The sequence below is a fragment of the Salvelinus alpinus genome, chromosome 16 (assembly GCF_045679555.1).
Source record: "Salvelinus alpinus chromosome 16, SLU_Salpinus.1, whole genome shotgun sequence".
NCBI classification, from domain to species: domain Eukaryota; kingdom Metazoa; phylum Chordata; class Actinopteri; order Salmoniformes; family Salmonidae; genus Salvelinus; species Salvelinus alpinus.
The window spans coordinates 19,174,639-19,191,748 of record NC_092101.1 but is presented as its reverse complement, the minus strand read 5'-3'; the positions used below and the strand labels follow the sequence as shown (position 1 = coordinate 19,191,748).

General features: G+C 44.2%; 1 protein-coding gene across 4 annotated transcripts in view; it reads left to right on the top strand.

The window, feature by feature from the left end:
* Positions 1-229: 229 nt before the first annotated feature.
* Positions 230-17,110, top strand: part of LOC139541050 (guanine nucleotide-binding protein subunit alpha-11) — a 114,445-nt gene continuing 97,564 nt past the window's right edge. The window contains exon 1 of one of the 4 annotated variants that reach the window (XM_071345229.1): positions 230-1,416. In XM_071345229.1, the coding sequence (XP_071201330.1) occupies positions 1,281-1,416 (136 nt within the window). In that variant the 5' untranslated portion in view covers positions 230-1,280. The remainder of the gene's footprint in view (positions 1,417-17,110) is intronic. The other 3 variants (XM_071345227.1, XM_071345225.1, XM_071345226.1) reach the window with 3 other exon arrangements.

The window sequence follows — 17,110 nt, the reverse complement described above, 5'->3', positions numbered from 1 at the left end:
CGAAAAGCAGGCGCTCTGCTTAATGGTCTGCATATAGCTGTATTACCGCTTCGCCTCTACCTCTCTGGCTCTGCCAGTGCTCTCACAGACGTCACAATGGGACAGATATGCGATGTCTATCTAAGTCTATGGTTTGTCGGTTTCTCTAACAAACTTGGCAGTTTTTAGACCTGCCCGCAATGACAGCGTGTAAACCCCACCCATTCAGTTTTGATTAACCACCCTCATTCTCTGTCTTGATTTGCTTTCGATCTGTCAGTGACTTTTCCTCCCAAGTGTAGCCAGCAACAAGGTAGTGAGTGTACATCACACCCGGGCTGACGCGTGATTACCAAGGGGAAAAAATTAAAAGGGGCGATAAACGCACGAAACATTCAAGGCAATGCCCCTTTTGTTGTCAGCGAGCGTTTTATAAGTGTTTGGTTAGTTTGAATCTACCTACATTTTTGGAGGATGATCCCACAATGAAGAACAGCCAAATTGGGCGTTTTAGCTAGCTAAGTGTCATATATGGCTAGCTAGCCTGCCTAGCTATATATTTTAGCCAGCTATCTAACGTTAGCCATACATGTTAGCTAGGTGGTCACGGCTAGCAAATACAACACAAGCTAGCTACAGTACAGTAGCTTGCTATCCTAGCTAGATAAAGCGAGTATTACTATTTTTTTATCTTCGTCGTGTTTTGCCGTTTGACAGCTAGTTAACTAGCTGATGGACAGTTTCACAGAGGCTCTTTGTCACTACTTCGACATTTTATGGTCTTGGTTCTGGGGCGGCTAGGCATAGTATGAGACTGTACAGATGTGGCAGCCAAGTTTGTCCCGTTGTCTCCGGGTCTTGGGTTGGTAAGCACACGGTAATTTAAATGCGTTGGAAGAGTCGTTGCTAGAGAACTACGACATTTAGTTAGAAAGATCTTGGTCATTTTTGGACTGAAACTCTAACTATCCTGTTGACTATGAAGAACTAGCTAGCTATTGTCGCTGGCTAGGTGCTATCGAGTTTAACTTGGCCATATTAGCTAGTTGTATCTGCCTTGACTAGAGACTTACAAGCTGTCAAATATTTGGTTTAACTGCCCAATGCTAACTCGCGCAAAGGCGTCCTCAAGAGGCCAAACTTCGTAGCTAGCTGGCTACGTTTGTTGCATCCACACCACTCATTTATTTTTTACCCTTGGACTGTCCATTCGGATTTTCAAAGGGGATTGGGACAATTATTTGCTATTAAGTGTAAGGTGTGGGCGCCGCATTCAAGTCTGGCGTTTAAATACTGCGGTGATGACTTTAGAATCCATGATGGGTTGTTGCCTGAGCGAGGAGGCGAAGGAGTCCAAACGAATCAACGCCGAGATCGATAAGCAGCTTCGTCGAGACAAGCGAGACGCGAGGAGGGAACTTAAACTTCTTTTGTTGGGTACAGTAACATTAAACCATTCTTCCTCCATACACACACGTTCCCATAATTTAATTAATTGGATGGATGCTTGAAGTCTTATATTATTAGTATGTGATGGCTTTAAATGTCGGAGTCAATTATGCATCATTGGTGAAGTGATACCATTCATCAGGGCATAAATTACACTGTAGCTATGTCTAATGATATGAGTATTGTATTTGATCTATAAGGATTTATAGTATGCAAAACAAGTTGTCCCAAATTACATAACAGCCATGCTGCTGCTGTAAACCACAACGTTTCCCTACGTTATCCGATATGTAAAGCGATTTGACTTTATGATTTGGATGGCATTGTGAGAGCAACTCTGCATTGTTTGTAAAGGATTCGTGCATTTCACGGGAAAGTCTACACCTGTAGTATTTGAAACATGTGACAAATATTTTATTTTGAGGATTCTACTTGAAGCCTCCAGGGCTGACATATCTGAGCTGTATTACAGTGCATAGGACACACATAAGCACCCACCAAATAGAGCCCCACAGTGGACACGTCATAATACCCATAAAACCTAGCAGTCAAACACAGAAATGGTTCCAATAGTTTTTTTCACCATTCATTTTTCCCATTTTAGAACCACTTCAAACAAGGTCTGTGTTTCATGTAGGCTTTCCCTGGTGTGACGTTTTGATAACTGTGAAAATTTCTCTTGGACAATGTGACTTTTATCAATATATTAGGCTTTATTTACTGTGATTCGAATATGCTAATTAGCATCAAAGTAGTCTTCATGCAATACAAATCCTTGCAATCTCCTGCACGCCATCTCTAGCTGACGCAATTAGTGTATTCATCTTAAGACAACGCATCACAATCGTATCAAGTACATTTCCCTTCAGTAAAGTATTTATCAGCAAAGTGGCTTTTTTTGGAGGGTGTCGGGAGTGCTGTAAGTTATTTAAGATAACTTCCAAGAGTTACAGTTTCAAAAGATGGGCAGGGACTCCACTGTCCTGACTTTAGGGGGAAGCTTGTTCCACCATTGGGGTGCCAGGACAGAGAAGAGCTTTGAATGGGCTGTGTGGGAGCTTCCCTCCCGTAGGGGCGGGCAGGCCTTTTCAGAGAGAGAGAGAGAGGTGCAGACATAGATTCTACCTACCAGGTAGGATGCAATCCAGGAATGTGCAGAGGGTGGAGGATCGGGTGGTTCATGGTTTTGAAGGCAGTGGATAGATCTAGGACCAGGGGGGGGCAAAGCAGGCCCACAGGCCGTACCCGCACCACAAATTATACATATATTTGTAATTTATTTTTTTAAACATTTTTTTCTTCCCAATTCCGTGGTATTCAATTGGTAGTTAGTCTTGTCCCATCTCTGCAACTCCCGTACGGACTCGGGAGAGGCAAAGGTCGAGAGCCGTGCGTCCTCCGAAACACGACCCAGCCAAGCCACACTGCTTCTTGACACAATACCCGCTTAACCCAGAAGCTAGCCGCACCAATGTGTTGGAGGAAACATGCTCCCGGCCCGCCACAGGAGTCGCTAGAGCGCGATGGGACAAGGAAATCTTGGCCTGCCAAACCCTCTCCTAACCCGGACGAGGCTGGGCCAATTGTGCACCGCCTCATGGGTCTTCCAGTCACTGCCAGCTGTGACACAGCCTGGGATCGAACCCGGGTCTGTAGTGATGCCTCAAGCACTGCGATGCAGTGCCTTAGACCGCTGCGCCACTCGGGAGGACCCCGCAAATGGATATTAACAAACAATTGGTCCCCCCAAAAATGCGGCCCTCTGTTGAATTTCAAAATCCCGATGTGGCCCTTGAGCCAAAAAGTTTGCCCACCCCTGATCTAGGAGGATGAGGGGAGAAAGTCCGCTTTGGCAGAGTGGAGAGCCTCTGACACAGAGGAGAGTGGTCTGTTGAGTGAGCTGCCTTGAAGCCTGTCTGGTTAGGATCAAGAAGATTGTTCTGAGAGAGATAACGAGAGTTGGTCACTAGCTATTCTCTTATGGAATTTGAAAGCCCTTTAATATTGCTAGCAAATGTTCCAGCTGTCTTGATATTCTAGCAAGAAACCATATGGATATAGCAATGCTCAAAAACACACCTGCACCAAAAGGACACGCATTAGAATAGAGAACCATTTGTATAAACTGGCTGATTTTTCATCAGCCCCAAACAAAATTAAGGATGTAATCATAATGATACATAAACTCAGTCACCATCATTGGTAAAGACCAAGAAGGTGGAATCACTTCCCTTAAATGTATCCATAATGGAAAGAGAACTCCCTTTATTAATGTGTATGCTCAAAATGTATATAATTATGTATTTTTTGATTCTCTGAACAGCGTGTTATATTTAACTGAATTCCCACTGTTTATTGTGACAGAGAGGAATGACATTCTGGACATATCTGGTACAAATCTAATAAGACCACTACAATTCACAGGCAACCAAGTCTCTCCAACATATACTCTTTGATTACAACCTTATTGATGCCTGGTGAGCTTATAACCCTAAAGCAAAAGAGTACTCTTTATATTAAACAGGCACAAAACATTCTCCCAAGTCGATTTCATACTATTATCTACTCTATTTTCTTAAATCAAGAAAATGGAAATTCAACATTTTAAGCCTTTCTGATCATCATGCTTGTTACTGCCAGATACACATTTCAGAATCTCGTAAAAGAGCCACAAGGTGGAGCTTTTAATGTTTCCTTACTACGAAATCCTACTTTCTATGAACAATTTGAAATTGAATGAATTCATAATGATTTACCCCATTTTTCTCCTCAATTTCGTGATATCCAGTTGGTATTTATAGTCTTGTCCCATCGCTGCAACTCCCGTATGGACTCGGGAGAGGTGAAGGTCGAGAGCCATGTGTCCTCAAACACTGCACTGCTTCTTGACACACTGCTCGCTTAACCCTGGAAGCCACCCGCACCAATGTGTCGGAGGAAACACCATACTGCTGGCAACCGTGTCAGCGTGCATGCGCCCGGCCTGCCACAGGAGTCGCTAGAGCGCGATGGGACAAGGACATTCCGGCTGACCAAACCCTTCCCTAACCCGTACGATGCTGGGCCAGTCTCCCGGTCTCGGGACCGAACCGGGGTCTGTAGTGATGCCTCAAGCACTACGATGCAGTGCCTTAGACTGCAGGAGGCCTAGATTGAGTCATTTAAAAAAATATAAGAACTCTTCTCTCAACTGAGGAATCCGGCTTGCTGGGAGCCCACATCTCTCTCCATGAACTCAAAAGGGTATTGGATAACATGAATAAAGGCACCTGGTTGTGACGGTATTCCTCCTGAGGTCTATTTAACACTTTGGAATCAATTAGTTCCACCGTTACTGTTACTTTAAATGATTAACACAGCCATTCACAAAGGTTCATCTGGAAGGGATTTAAATACAGCACTAATTCCGCTTTCATTAAAGTTACGGATGCCACACAGTGCTCTCACAAACTCCCTCTATCTTTGATAAACACAGTTTAATATCTATTTTCAAAAATTCTTTCTTCCCGTCTCGAAACTTACCCAAATTTATACATCTGGACCAAAGCGGGTTTATTAAATGATTATCCTCAGAACCTCCGTCTATTACATATTTTACATGCTTCATCAGAAATGAAAGCTCCTTGGGCAGTTCTCTCTTGATGCAGAAAAAGCTTTTGATAGACTAGAAGGGTCATATCTTTAGTCGGTTTTTGAACATATGGGACTTGGCTCCATTTCATGATTAAAGTACTATATGACAATCCCTCAGCCATAGTAATAACAGGCAATACCTGCTCTGTTCCGTTCAGAATCACCTTACCTGCTACTTCTATTTATTCTATCTCACCTCTCCAATTTGTCTATGGAACCCCTGGCCCGGGCGATTTGATAATTGATGGAAATTACTCATCTCTCAATTCTATGGATCACATAATCTCATTTATACGCCGACAATATCTGACATTCTCTAGACAATATATCTCAATCCCTCCCAAAAGCTCAGAAAATCTTAGACAAATGCAGCTCTATTTCAAGTTATAAAATCTAACAATCTGCCCTACTGCCACTCGACTCTGATGGAGGACTCCATCCAATCGTTTCCCATTTTAAATATTTGGGAATAGATTTATTTCCTTAAAACCATGGCCTGAAACTTTAACAGAACACTCAATTCGACCGCACAAGATGGACTAATATCCCAGTTTCTTTAACCGGCAGATTATCTATTATCAAGATTAATATATTGCCACAGCTGAATCTTTGTAGTTAAATGCTTCCCTCGTCTCCCCCTTCTCGCTATTGGGATTAAATCCATAATGCGGCTTCAAAATGTATATGGCAAGCAATGTTTTCGGCACTGAGCAAATTTCAGGTCTGCTGAGCGCAAACTTGAACATTGTGAAAAGTTGGTGCAACTTCCAGCGCGCGTTTACTGTGAACAGTTAGGCTGTACTTGCAATACAGTTTGAAGTGGTCATGTTGGCTACTGTGGCTATTTGATCAACATGTAAGCCTACCAGAGTGGCCTACCATCAAAAAGAATGGAGCTAATGTATCCCATAACATTTTAATATAGAAATAGCTGTTCTATCAATTAGCCTACAGTAGCAGTCAATTTGTGGTGTTCAATGTAGGCCTACATTCCATGAGACTTTTGGAAAAAACATGCATGGCCTGACATGAACCTGTTTATTCACTTGTCCTCCAGACAAGGAGGTGGTGAAAATGTTGGATTTTGATGCAAGAAACCACTTTACAAAATAAAATGCATTATTATTCCCATACCATGATTACAGAGAATCAGACAAATTATCCTACCCTCTGCCTATTGGCTATTTAGCTTATTCAAGCCTCTCAAAATACAACACTGCCCCTTTAAGACAAAAAAGCTCTTTACCTGACTTGCTTTTCAAAGATGTCTAGATATGTATACGTTTTGTGCTCTTGTAGGAAGCAATCACTCTCCCATTGCTGACTACAAATTATCTATAACTGGGAAAATAATTCACTAACTAGCAAAGAATATGAACAAAATGTGCACACGTGGCTACATGCAGCTCTCGCTTTGATCTTAAAACAAGTGCATCTACTCACGACCGCTCATGCTGTGAACACAGTCCAGTTCAATGTAAATGGCACAGATCCATATTATGGTGATGCTATATTTGCATGTAAGCCTACTGCAGCTCTGATTGTTTATGCCACACTGGTCTGTGTAGAGTACGGGCTGAGTAGTGCATATCAATGCAATAGAATCCTACTCAGATTCGTTCTGCCTACAACAAAATCTATTGCATAGTTTGTCTTGTTTCGCTATATTGCATTGATTCAATCAACTGCCACAGTGAAGGGAAACATTGATCGTAATTAACAGGGAAAACTCTAGAACGCTGGTCATCAACCTTTTCTGAGTCAAGATCACAGAGTCAAAATGCAAGCCAAGATCTACCGCTCAGATTTTTTTATAACAGGACTTAAAAAACACAAGGCTGAAACAGTACTGTAGCAATGAGGTTTGTGCAGTAAGCTATAGGCCCAATACATTATCACCGCATATTGGCTTTGCTTGAATTGCCCTGCCAATGCATTGTTGTTCGGGCCATTTTAACAAAAAAAAATGTTTTTGGGGTCACTTAGAAATGTCCTTGTTTTTGAAAGAAAAGCTTCTTTTTTTTGTCCATTTAAAAGAATTGTTTATTTTATTTTATTTTATTATTATTATTTATTATTATATTATTTCTGCCTCATGCCCAAATTCATGTTACTCTTATGAACAGAGAAAGTGAAATATTCCTCTATTTAAAAAAAGACCCAGCCAACCCTATAAAAACACTTTCCTACTCATTCATTACTGCTGCAGTGCTTGTTGTAGCACTGAGTGGAAATAGGAAGGTGCATTTTATAAGTGTTGAATACAAAGTGTTGACAGTGCTGAGTAAGAACTTAAACATGAATTCACACATAAAAACAGCATCTCTTTGCTGTATTTGTTGTCTCTCTAGTCATGGTTTTAAACATTTTGGAATCTCACAGTATCAACTTTGCTGTAGCTTTCTTTTATGCCGACTACGATACTGCAGACACTGTCATCTGAGCCATCCAATTGGCCAGCGGTAGGCATATAGTGCAATTGATTTGCTCTCTGGGCCTGCCCATGAAGGTAGTTTGTATCTTGAGACACATGAAAGAGTTAAAAATGGCAACAGTTCGCCTACCCGGCACAGGGCAGCTGGATCGGGTGCACCTACTGCCAACATCCCGAGACAAAAACAAAAAAAATAGGAACAAGGCTTTATCGTTGGGTTTTTTACAGAACATTTTAGGTATTGACTAGGAATGCCTTTGAGATCGAGCGGTTGGTGACCACTGCGCTAGATAGTTGAGTGATGTTCAATTTCGTGCTTAATTTCTGCTTGGCAGTCCAGGGGGAGCTGCGCAGCAGACTCGGGGATACTGCGCGCGCAGCTCAGAGTGAACATTGATTGCAAGGTAAGTGAGCCTGGAAAAAAATTTACGAACTTGGAAAGAGGTAGGAGGATTATCCATACCGAACTTCAAATTGTATTTACAGGCGCTAGTATTTCGGCCCATCCTAAATTGGTTTCGACATGATTTTTCCGCCCCCTGGCTGAGAATAGAGATAAATATGGTGTCTCCTATTATCCTGGAAGAGGTGGTCTTCACTCATATATCCTATAATGAATGTAAACTTCGCTTTCGTCCAATTATTACTCAATTTCTATTTGTCTGTCAACTATGTTTGACAGCCATCGTCGATGGTGATGACATCGTGATGTCACAAATTTGACTGCACCTCCAGAGTCTGGTGATGTGCAGTGAGGACACAGCAGGGCGACATGCCAAATGGCCTGTTCCCTATTTGCCATAGCCTCAATTTTCAATACATAATTATATATACGAAGGTATGTGTACAACCATTCAACTTAGTGATTTTGGCTACTTCACTTTATTGCACCTAAATCAACCACTTATCGGATCAAGAACTTCAAGGAGAGCGGTTCAATTGTTGGGAAGAAGGCTTCACAGGGTGCCCAAGAAAGTCCAGCAAGTGCCAGGACCGTCTCCTAAAGTTGATTCAGCTGCGGGATCGGGGCATCACCAGTACAGAGCTTGCTCAGGAATGGCAGCAGGCAGGTGTGAGTGCATCTGCATGCACAATGAGGCAAATACTTTTGGAGGATGGCCTGGTGTCAAGAAAGGCAGCAAAGAAGCCACTTCTCTCCAGGAAAAACATCAGGGACAGACTGATATTCTGCAAAAGGTACAGGGATTGGACTGGAGTAAAGTAATTTTCTCTGAATCCCCTTTCCGATTGTTTGGGGCATCCGGAAAAAAGCTTGTCCGGAGAAGACAAGTTGAGCGCTACCATCAGTCCTGTGTCATGCCAACAGTAAAGCATCCTGAGACCATTCATGTGGGGGGTTGCTTCTCAGCCAAGGGAGTGGACTCTCACAATTTTTCCTAAGAACACAGCCATGAATAATTAATGGTACCAACACATCATCCGAGAGCAACTTCTCCCAACCATCCAGGAACAGTTTGGTGACGAACAATGCCTTTTCCAGCATGATGGAGCACCTTGCCATAAGGCAAAAGTGATAACTAAGTGGCTCGGAACAAAACATCGATATTTTGGGTCCATGGCCAGGAAACTCCCCAGACCTTAATCCCATTGAGAACTTGTGGTCAATCCTCAAGAGGCGGGTGGACAAACAAAACCCCACAAATTCTGACAAACTCCAAGCATTGACTATGCAAGAATGGGCTGCCATCAGTCAGGATGTGGCCCAGAAGTTAATTGACAGAATGCCAGGGCGGATTGCAGAGGTCTTGAAAAACAAGGGTCAACACTGCGAATATTGACTCTCTGCATCAACTTCATGTAATTGTCAAAAGCCTTTGACACTTATGAAATGCTTGTAATTATGCTTCAGTATTCCATGGTAACATCTGACAAAAATATCTAAAGACACTGAAGCTGCAAACTTTGTGGAAATAAATATTTGTGTCATTCTCAAAACTTTTGGCCACGACTGTACACATGGTTAGCAGATGTTAATGCGAGTGTAGCGTAATGCTTGTGCTTCTAGTTCCGACCATGCAGTAGTATCTAACAAGTAATCTAACAATTTCACAACAACTACCTTATACACACAAGTGTAAAGGAATGAATAAGAATATGTACATAAAAATCTATGGATGAGCGATGGCCGAATGGCATAGGCAATATGCAGTAGATGGTATAGAGTACAGTATATACATATGAGTAATGTAGGTAGGGTATGTAAACATTATATAAAGTGGCATTGTTTAAAGTGGCTAGTGATACATTTTTACATAATTTCCATCAATTCCCATTATTAAAGTGGCTGGAGTTGAGTCAGTATGTTGGCAGCGGCCACTAAATGTTAGTGGTGGCTGTTTAACAGTCTGATGGCCTTGAGATAGAAGCTGTTTTTCAGTCTCTCGGTCCCTGCTTTGATGCACCTGTACTGACCTCGCCTTCTGGATGATAGCGGGGTGAACAGGCAGTGGCTCGGGTGGTTGTTGTCCTTGATGATCTTTATGGCCTTCCTGTCACATCGGGTGGTGTAGGTGTCCTGGAGGGCAGGTAGTTTGCCCCCAGTGATGCGTTGTGCAGACCTCACTACCCTCTGGAGAGCCTTACGGTTGTGGGCAGAGCAGTTGCCGTACCAGGCGGTGATACAGCCCGACAGGATGCTCTCGATTGTGCATCTGTAGAAGTTTGTGAGTGCTTTTGGTGACAAGCCGAATTTCTTCAGCCTCCTGAGGTTGAAGAGGCGCTGCTGCGCCTTCTTCACAACGCTGTCTGTGTGGGTGGACCAATTCAGTTTGTCCGTGATGTGTACACAGAGGAACTTAACTTTCCACCTTCTCCACTACTGTCCCGTCGATGTGGATAGGGGGGTGCTCCCTCTGCTGTTTCCTGAAGTCCACAATCATCTCCTTTGTTTTGTTGACGTTGAGTGTGAGGTTATTTTCCTGACACCACACTCCGAGGGCCCTCAACTCCTCCCTGTAGGCCGTCTCGTCGTTGTTGGTAATCAAGCCTACCACTGTAGTGTCGTCCGCAAACTTGATGATTGAGTTGGAGGCGTGCATGGCCACGCAGTCGTGGGTGAACAGGGAGTACAGGAGAGGGCTCAGAACGCACCCTTGTGGGGCCCCAGTGTTGAGGATCAGCGGGGTGGAGATGTTGTTACCTACCCTCACCACCTGTGGGCGGCCCGTCAGGAAGTCCAGGACCCAGTTGCACAGGGCGGGGTCGAGACCCAGGGTATCGAGCTTGATGACGAGTTTGGAGGGTACTATGGTGTTAAATGCTGAGCTGTAGTCGATGAACAGCATTCTCACAGGTATTCCTCCTGTCCAGATGGGCTAGGGCAGTGTGGTTGCGATTGCGTCGTCTGTGGACCTATTGGGTCGGTAAGCAAATTGGAGTGGGTCTAGGGTGTCAGGTAGTGTGGAGGTGATATGGTCCTTGACTAGTCTCTCAAAGCACTTCATGATGACGGAAGTGAGTGCTACGGGGCAGTAGTCGTTTAGCTCAGTTACCTTAGCTTTCTTGGGAACAGCAGACTGGGATAAGGATTGATTGAATATGTCCTTAAACACACCAGCCAGCTGGTCTGCGCATGCTCTGAGGACGCGGCTGGGAATGCCGTCTGGGCCTGCAGCCTTGCGAGGGTTAAGACGTTTAAATGTTTTACTCACCTCGACTGCAGTGAAGGAGAGCCCGCAGGTTTTGGTGGCGGGCCGTGTCAGTGGCACTGTATTGTCCTCAAAGCGAGCAATTTTTTTAATTTAGTCTGTCTGGGAGCAAGACATCCTGGTCCGCGACGGGGCTGGTTTTCTTTTTGTAATCCGTGATTGACTGTAGACCCTGCCACATACCTCTTGTGTCTGAGCTGTTGAATTACGACTCTACTTTGTCTCTATACTGGCACTTAGCTTGTTTGATTGCCTTGCGGAGGGAATAGCTACACTGTTTGTATTCGGTCATGTTTCCTGTCACCTTGCCCTGGTTAAAAGCAGTGGTTCGCGCTTTCAGTTTCACGCGAATGCTGCCATCAATCCACGTTTTCTGGTTTGGGAATGTTTTAATCGTTGCTGTGGGTATGACATCGTCAATGCACTTTCTAATGATCTCGCTCACCGAATCAGCGTATTCGTCAATGTTGTTGTTGGACGCAATGCGGAACATATCCCAATCCACGTGATCGAAGCAGTCTTGAAGCGTGGAATCAGATTGGTCGGACCAGCGTTGAACAGACCTGAGCGCGGGAGCTTGCTGTTTTAGTTTCTGTTTGTAGGCTAGAAGCAACAAAATGGAGTCGTGGTCAGCTTTTCCGAAAGGAGGCCGGGGGAGGGCCTTATATGCGTCGCAGAAGTTAGTATAACAATGATCCAAGGTTTTACCAGCCCTGGTAGCACAATCGATATGCTGATAGAATTTAGGGAGTTTGGTTTTCAGATTAGCCTTGTTAAAATCCCCAGCTACGATGAATGCAGCCTCAGGGTGTGTGGTTTCCAGTTTACATAAAGTCAGATAAAGTTTGTTCAGGGCCATCGATGTGTCTGCTTGGGGGGGAATATATACGGCTGTGATTATAATCGAAGAGAATTCCCTTGGTAGATAATGCGGTCGACATTTGATTGTGAGGAATTCTAAATCAGGTGAACAGAATAACTTGAGTTCCTGTATGTTGTTATGATCACATCACGTCTCGTTAATCATAAGGCATACACCCTCGCCCCTCTTCTTACCAGAAAGATGTTTGTTTCTGTCGGCGCGATGCGTGAAGAAACCAGCTGGCTGCACCGACTCCGTTAGCGTCTCTCGAGTGAGCCATGTTTCCGTGAAGCAAAGAACGTTACAATCTCTGATGTCTCTCTGTAATGTTACCCTTGCTCGGATTTCATCAACCTTGTTGTCAAGAGACTGGACATTGGCGAGTAGTATGCTAGGGAGTGGAGCGCGATGTGCCCGTCTCCGAAGCCTGACCAGAAGACCGCTTCGTTTGCCCCTTTTACGGCGCCGTTGCTTAGGGTCGCCGGCTGGGATCAGATCCATTGTACTGGGTGGAAGGCAAAACACAGGATCCGCTTCGGGAGAGTCATATTCCTGGTTGTAACGATGGTGAGTTGACGTTGCTCTTATATTCAGTAGTTCCTCCGACTGTATGTAATGAAACCTAAGATTACCTGGGGTACCAATGTAAGGAATAACACACAAAAAAACAAAATACTGCATAGTTTCCTAGGAACGCGAAGCGAGGCGGCCATCTCTGTCGGCGCCGGAAGTACTCTTGCATCTTGCATCATGCAGCCCGACATACAGTGCATTCGGAAAGTATTTAGGCTCCTTTTTCCACATTTTGTTAAGTTACAGCCTTATTCTAAAATTGATTAAATAATATTTTTTTCTCAATATACACACACTACCCCATAATGACAAAGCAAAAACACGTTTTTAAAAATAAAATAAAAACTTTATTTACATAACCATTCAGACCCTTTGCTATGAGACTCGAAATTGAGCTCACATACATCCTGTTTCCATGAATCATCTTTTGAGCTGTTTCTACTACTTGATTGGAGTCCACCTGTGGTAACTTCAATTGATTAGACATGATTTGGAAAGGTACACACATGTTGACAGTGCATGTCAGAGCGAAAACCAAGCCATAAGGTTGAACGAATTGTCCGTAGAGCTCCGAGACAGGGTTGTGTCGAGGCACAGATCTTGGGAAGGACACAAACATTTATGCAGCATTTAAGGTACCCAAGAACACAGTGGCCTCCATTCAAGAAGTTTTGAACCACCAAGTCTCTTCCTAGAGCTGGCTGCCCGGCCAGACTGAGCAATCAGGGAAGAAGGGCCTTTGTCAGGGAGGTGACAGCGCTACAGGGAGCCCGGACAGACAGCTGATCGTCCTCGCAGTGGCAGACCACGTGTAACAACACCTGCACAGGATCGGTACATCCGAACATCACACCTGCGGGACAGGTACAGGATGGCAACAACAACTGCCCGAGTTACACCAGGAACGCACAATCCCTCCATCAGTGCTCAGACTGTCCGCAATTGGCTGAGAGAGGCTGGACTGAGGGCTTGTAAGCCTGTTGTAAGGCAGGTCCTCACCAGCCATCACCGGCAACAACGTCGCCTATGGGCACAAACCCACCGTCGCTGGACCAGACAGGACTGGCAAAAAGTGCTCTTCGCTGACGAGTCACGGTTTTGTCTCACCAGGGGTGATGGTCGGATTCGCGTTTATCGCCAGAGGAATGGGCATTACACCAAGGCCTGTACTCTAGAGCGGGATTGAGGTGGAGGGTCCGTCATGGTCTGGGGCGGTGTCACAGCACCATCGGACTGAGCTTGTTGTCATTACAGGCAATCTCAACGCTGTGCGTTACTGGGCGGCAGGGCGCGTAGTGGTTAGAGCATTGGACTAGTAACCTGAAGGTTGCAAGATCGAATCCCTGAGCTGACAAGGTAAAAATCTGTCGTTCTGCCCCTGAACAAGGCAGTTAACCCGCTGTTCCTAGGCCGTCATTGAAAATAAGAATTTGTTCTTAACTGACTTGCCTAGTTAAATCAAGGTAAAATAATAACTTAAAAAAATTAACAGGGAAGACATCCTCCTCCCTCATGTGGTACACTTCCTGCAGGCTCATCCTGATATGACCCTCCAGCATGACAATGCCACCACGCACAGAACGAGCAATATGGCTGATTTCCTGCAAGACAGGAATGTCAGTGTTCTGCTAAGAGCCTGGATCTCAATCCCATTGAGCACGTCTGGGACCTGTTGTCTTGGAGGGTGAGGGCTAGGGCCATACCCCCAAGAAATGTCCTGGAACTTGCTGGTGCCTTGGTGGAAGAGTGGGGTAACATCTCACAGAACTGGCAAATCAGAACTGGCAAATCTGGTGCAGTCCATGAGGAGGAGATGCACTGCAGTACTTAATGCAGCTGGTGGCCACACCAGATACTGACTGTTACTTTTCATTTCGACCCCCCCTTTGTTCAGAGACACATTATTCAATTTCTGTTAGTCACATGTCTGTGGAACTCATTCAGTTTATGTCTCAGTTGTTGAATATTGTTATGTTCATATAAATATTTACACATGTTAAGTTTGCTGAAAATAAAATCAGTTGACAGTGAGAGGACGTTTCTTTTTTTGCTGAGTTTATCATACGTTTATCATATCATATTTATCATATTGTACGTTTTGCAAATTCGTAACATATAATACAAATTTTAATTTGTAATATGTCATACGAAATGGGTGATGGACATCCAGAAATTAATACATACCATTCGAAACATATCATACTAAATTGAGTGTCTCGGGTTTACATATAGAATTATATGAAATGCTCGGAGACGAGGTTGGGAGAACTGCAACAGTCGTCTGTGGTTTCACCTGTTACATTTTCATTCAGGACAGACAGTGGGTGTGTCTGTTGGAGTGCTTGTTTGGTAATGTTCTTGTACACAACTTTTTAGTTAGCTAGCTGTAATTATAGGTCAAGACAGATGGTTATCTAGCCCCTGTGCTATAGTTAATAGTACTATTTTGACATCGTTGAAGAGATTGCTCACTGGAACAGGAAGTGTATTTAGGCTGCTGAGCGCTTGACTCAGATCCCAGGCAGCTCCACCTGTTGATGTCCAGGAGGAGTTCTCCTCTGGCTAATGAGGCTGCTCTGCTGTGAGTGAATGTATATCCCCATGCCCCTCTGCCTCCCACAGGGTGGCCCATCTCCCTCCACAGTGCCAGGGAGCACATCCGCTGACACAAAAAATGATAATAAAAAGAGCGATAGTAACAGAAGGTATAAATTACACAAGAATGGAGCTATATACAGGGAGCACCAGTACCAGAAGAATGTGCAGGGGTATGAGGTATAAATGTATAGGGTAAAGTGACTAAGCTTTAGGAGAGGATGATGATGATGGTAGTAATAATAATAGTAAAATTAAGAACAGTAGCAGCATTTGGAAAGTATTTCGACACCTTGACTTTACCAACACTTTACCAACATTTTGGATGATTTTTTTTTTTTTTACTAATCAATTTACAGACAATACCCCATAATGACAAAGCAAAAACAGGTTTTTAGATTATTTTGCAAATGTATTAAAAATAAACAAATCCAATTTGACAAGTATTCAGACCCTTAACTCAGTACTTTGTTGAAGCACCTTTGGCAGCGATTACAGCCTTGAGTCTTCTTGGGTATGATGCTATAAGCTTGGCACACCTGTATTTGGGCAGTCCCCCGTCCCCCCCCATTCTTCTCTGCAGATCCTCTCAAGCTCGGTCAGGTTGGAAGGGGAGTGTTGCTGCACAGCTATTTAGGTCTCTGGTCTCCAGATATGTTCGATCAGGTTCAAGTCCGGGGTCTGGCTGGGACACTCAAGGACATTGAGACTTGTCCCGAAGCCACTCCTGCGTTTTCTTGGCTGTGTGCTTAGGATTGTTGTCCTGTTGGAAGTTGAACCTTCACCCTAGTCTGAGGTCCTGAACTCCCTGGAGCAGGTTTTCATCAAGGATCTCTCTATACTTTGCTCTGTTTATTTTTCCCTCGATCCTGACTAGTCTCCCAGTCCCTGAAAAAAAAAAACATCCCCACAGCATTTTGCTGCCACCACCATGCTTCCCCGTAGGGATGGTGCCAGGTTTCCTCCAGACGTGATGCTTGGCATTCAGGCCAAAGAGTTTCATCAGACCAGAGAATCTTGTTTCGCATGGTCTGAGAGTCCTTTAGATGCGTTTTGGCAAACTCCAAGTGGGCTGTCGTGCCTTTTACTGAGGGGTGGCTTCCGTCTGGCCACTCTGCCATAAAGGCCTGATTGGTGGAATGCTGCAGAGATGGTTGTCCTTCTGGAAGGTTCTCCCATCTCCACAGAGGAACTCTGGAACTCTATACCAGTGTCCATCAGGTTCTTGGTCACCTCCCTGACCAAGGCCCTTCTCCCCTGATTGCTCAGTTTGGCCGGGCGGCCAGCTCTAGGAAGTGTCTTCCTGGTTCCAAACTTCTCCTATTTAAGGATAATGGCGGCCACTGTGTTCTTGGGACCTTAAATGCTGCAGAAATGTTTTGGTACCCATCCCCAGATCTGTGCCTCGACACAATCCTGTCTCGGAGGTCTACGGAAAATCCCTTCGACCTGGTTTGGTTTTTGCTCTGACATGCCCTGTCATCTGTGGGACCTTATATAGACAGTTGTGCCTTTTCCAAATCATGTCCAATCAATTGAATTTACCACAGGTGGAATATATGTACAGTTGAAGCCGGAAGTTTACATACACCTTAGCCAAATACATTTGAACTCTGTTTTTCACAATTCCTGACATTTAATCCTAGTAAAAATTCCCAGTTTTAGGTTAGGATCACCAGTTTATTTTAAGAATGTGAAATGTCAGAATAATAGTAGAATGATTTCAGCTTTTATTTCTTTCATCACATTCCCAGTGGGTCAGTAGTTTAAATACACTCAATTAGTGTTTGGTAGCATTAACTTTAAATGGTTTAACTTGGGTCAAACGTTTTGGGTAGCCTTCCACAAGCTTCCCACAATAAGTTGAGGGAATTTTGGCCCATTCCTCCTGACAGAGCTGGTGTAACTGAGTCAGGT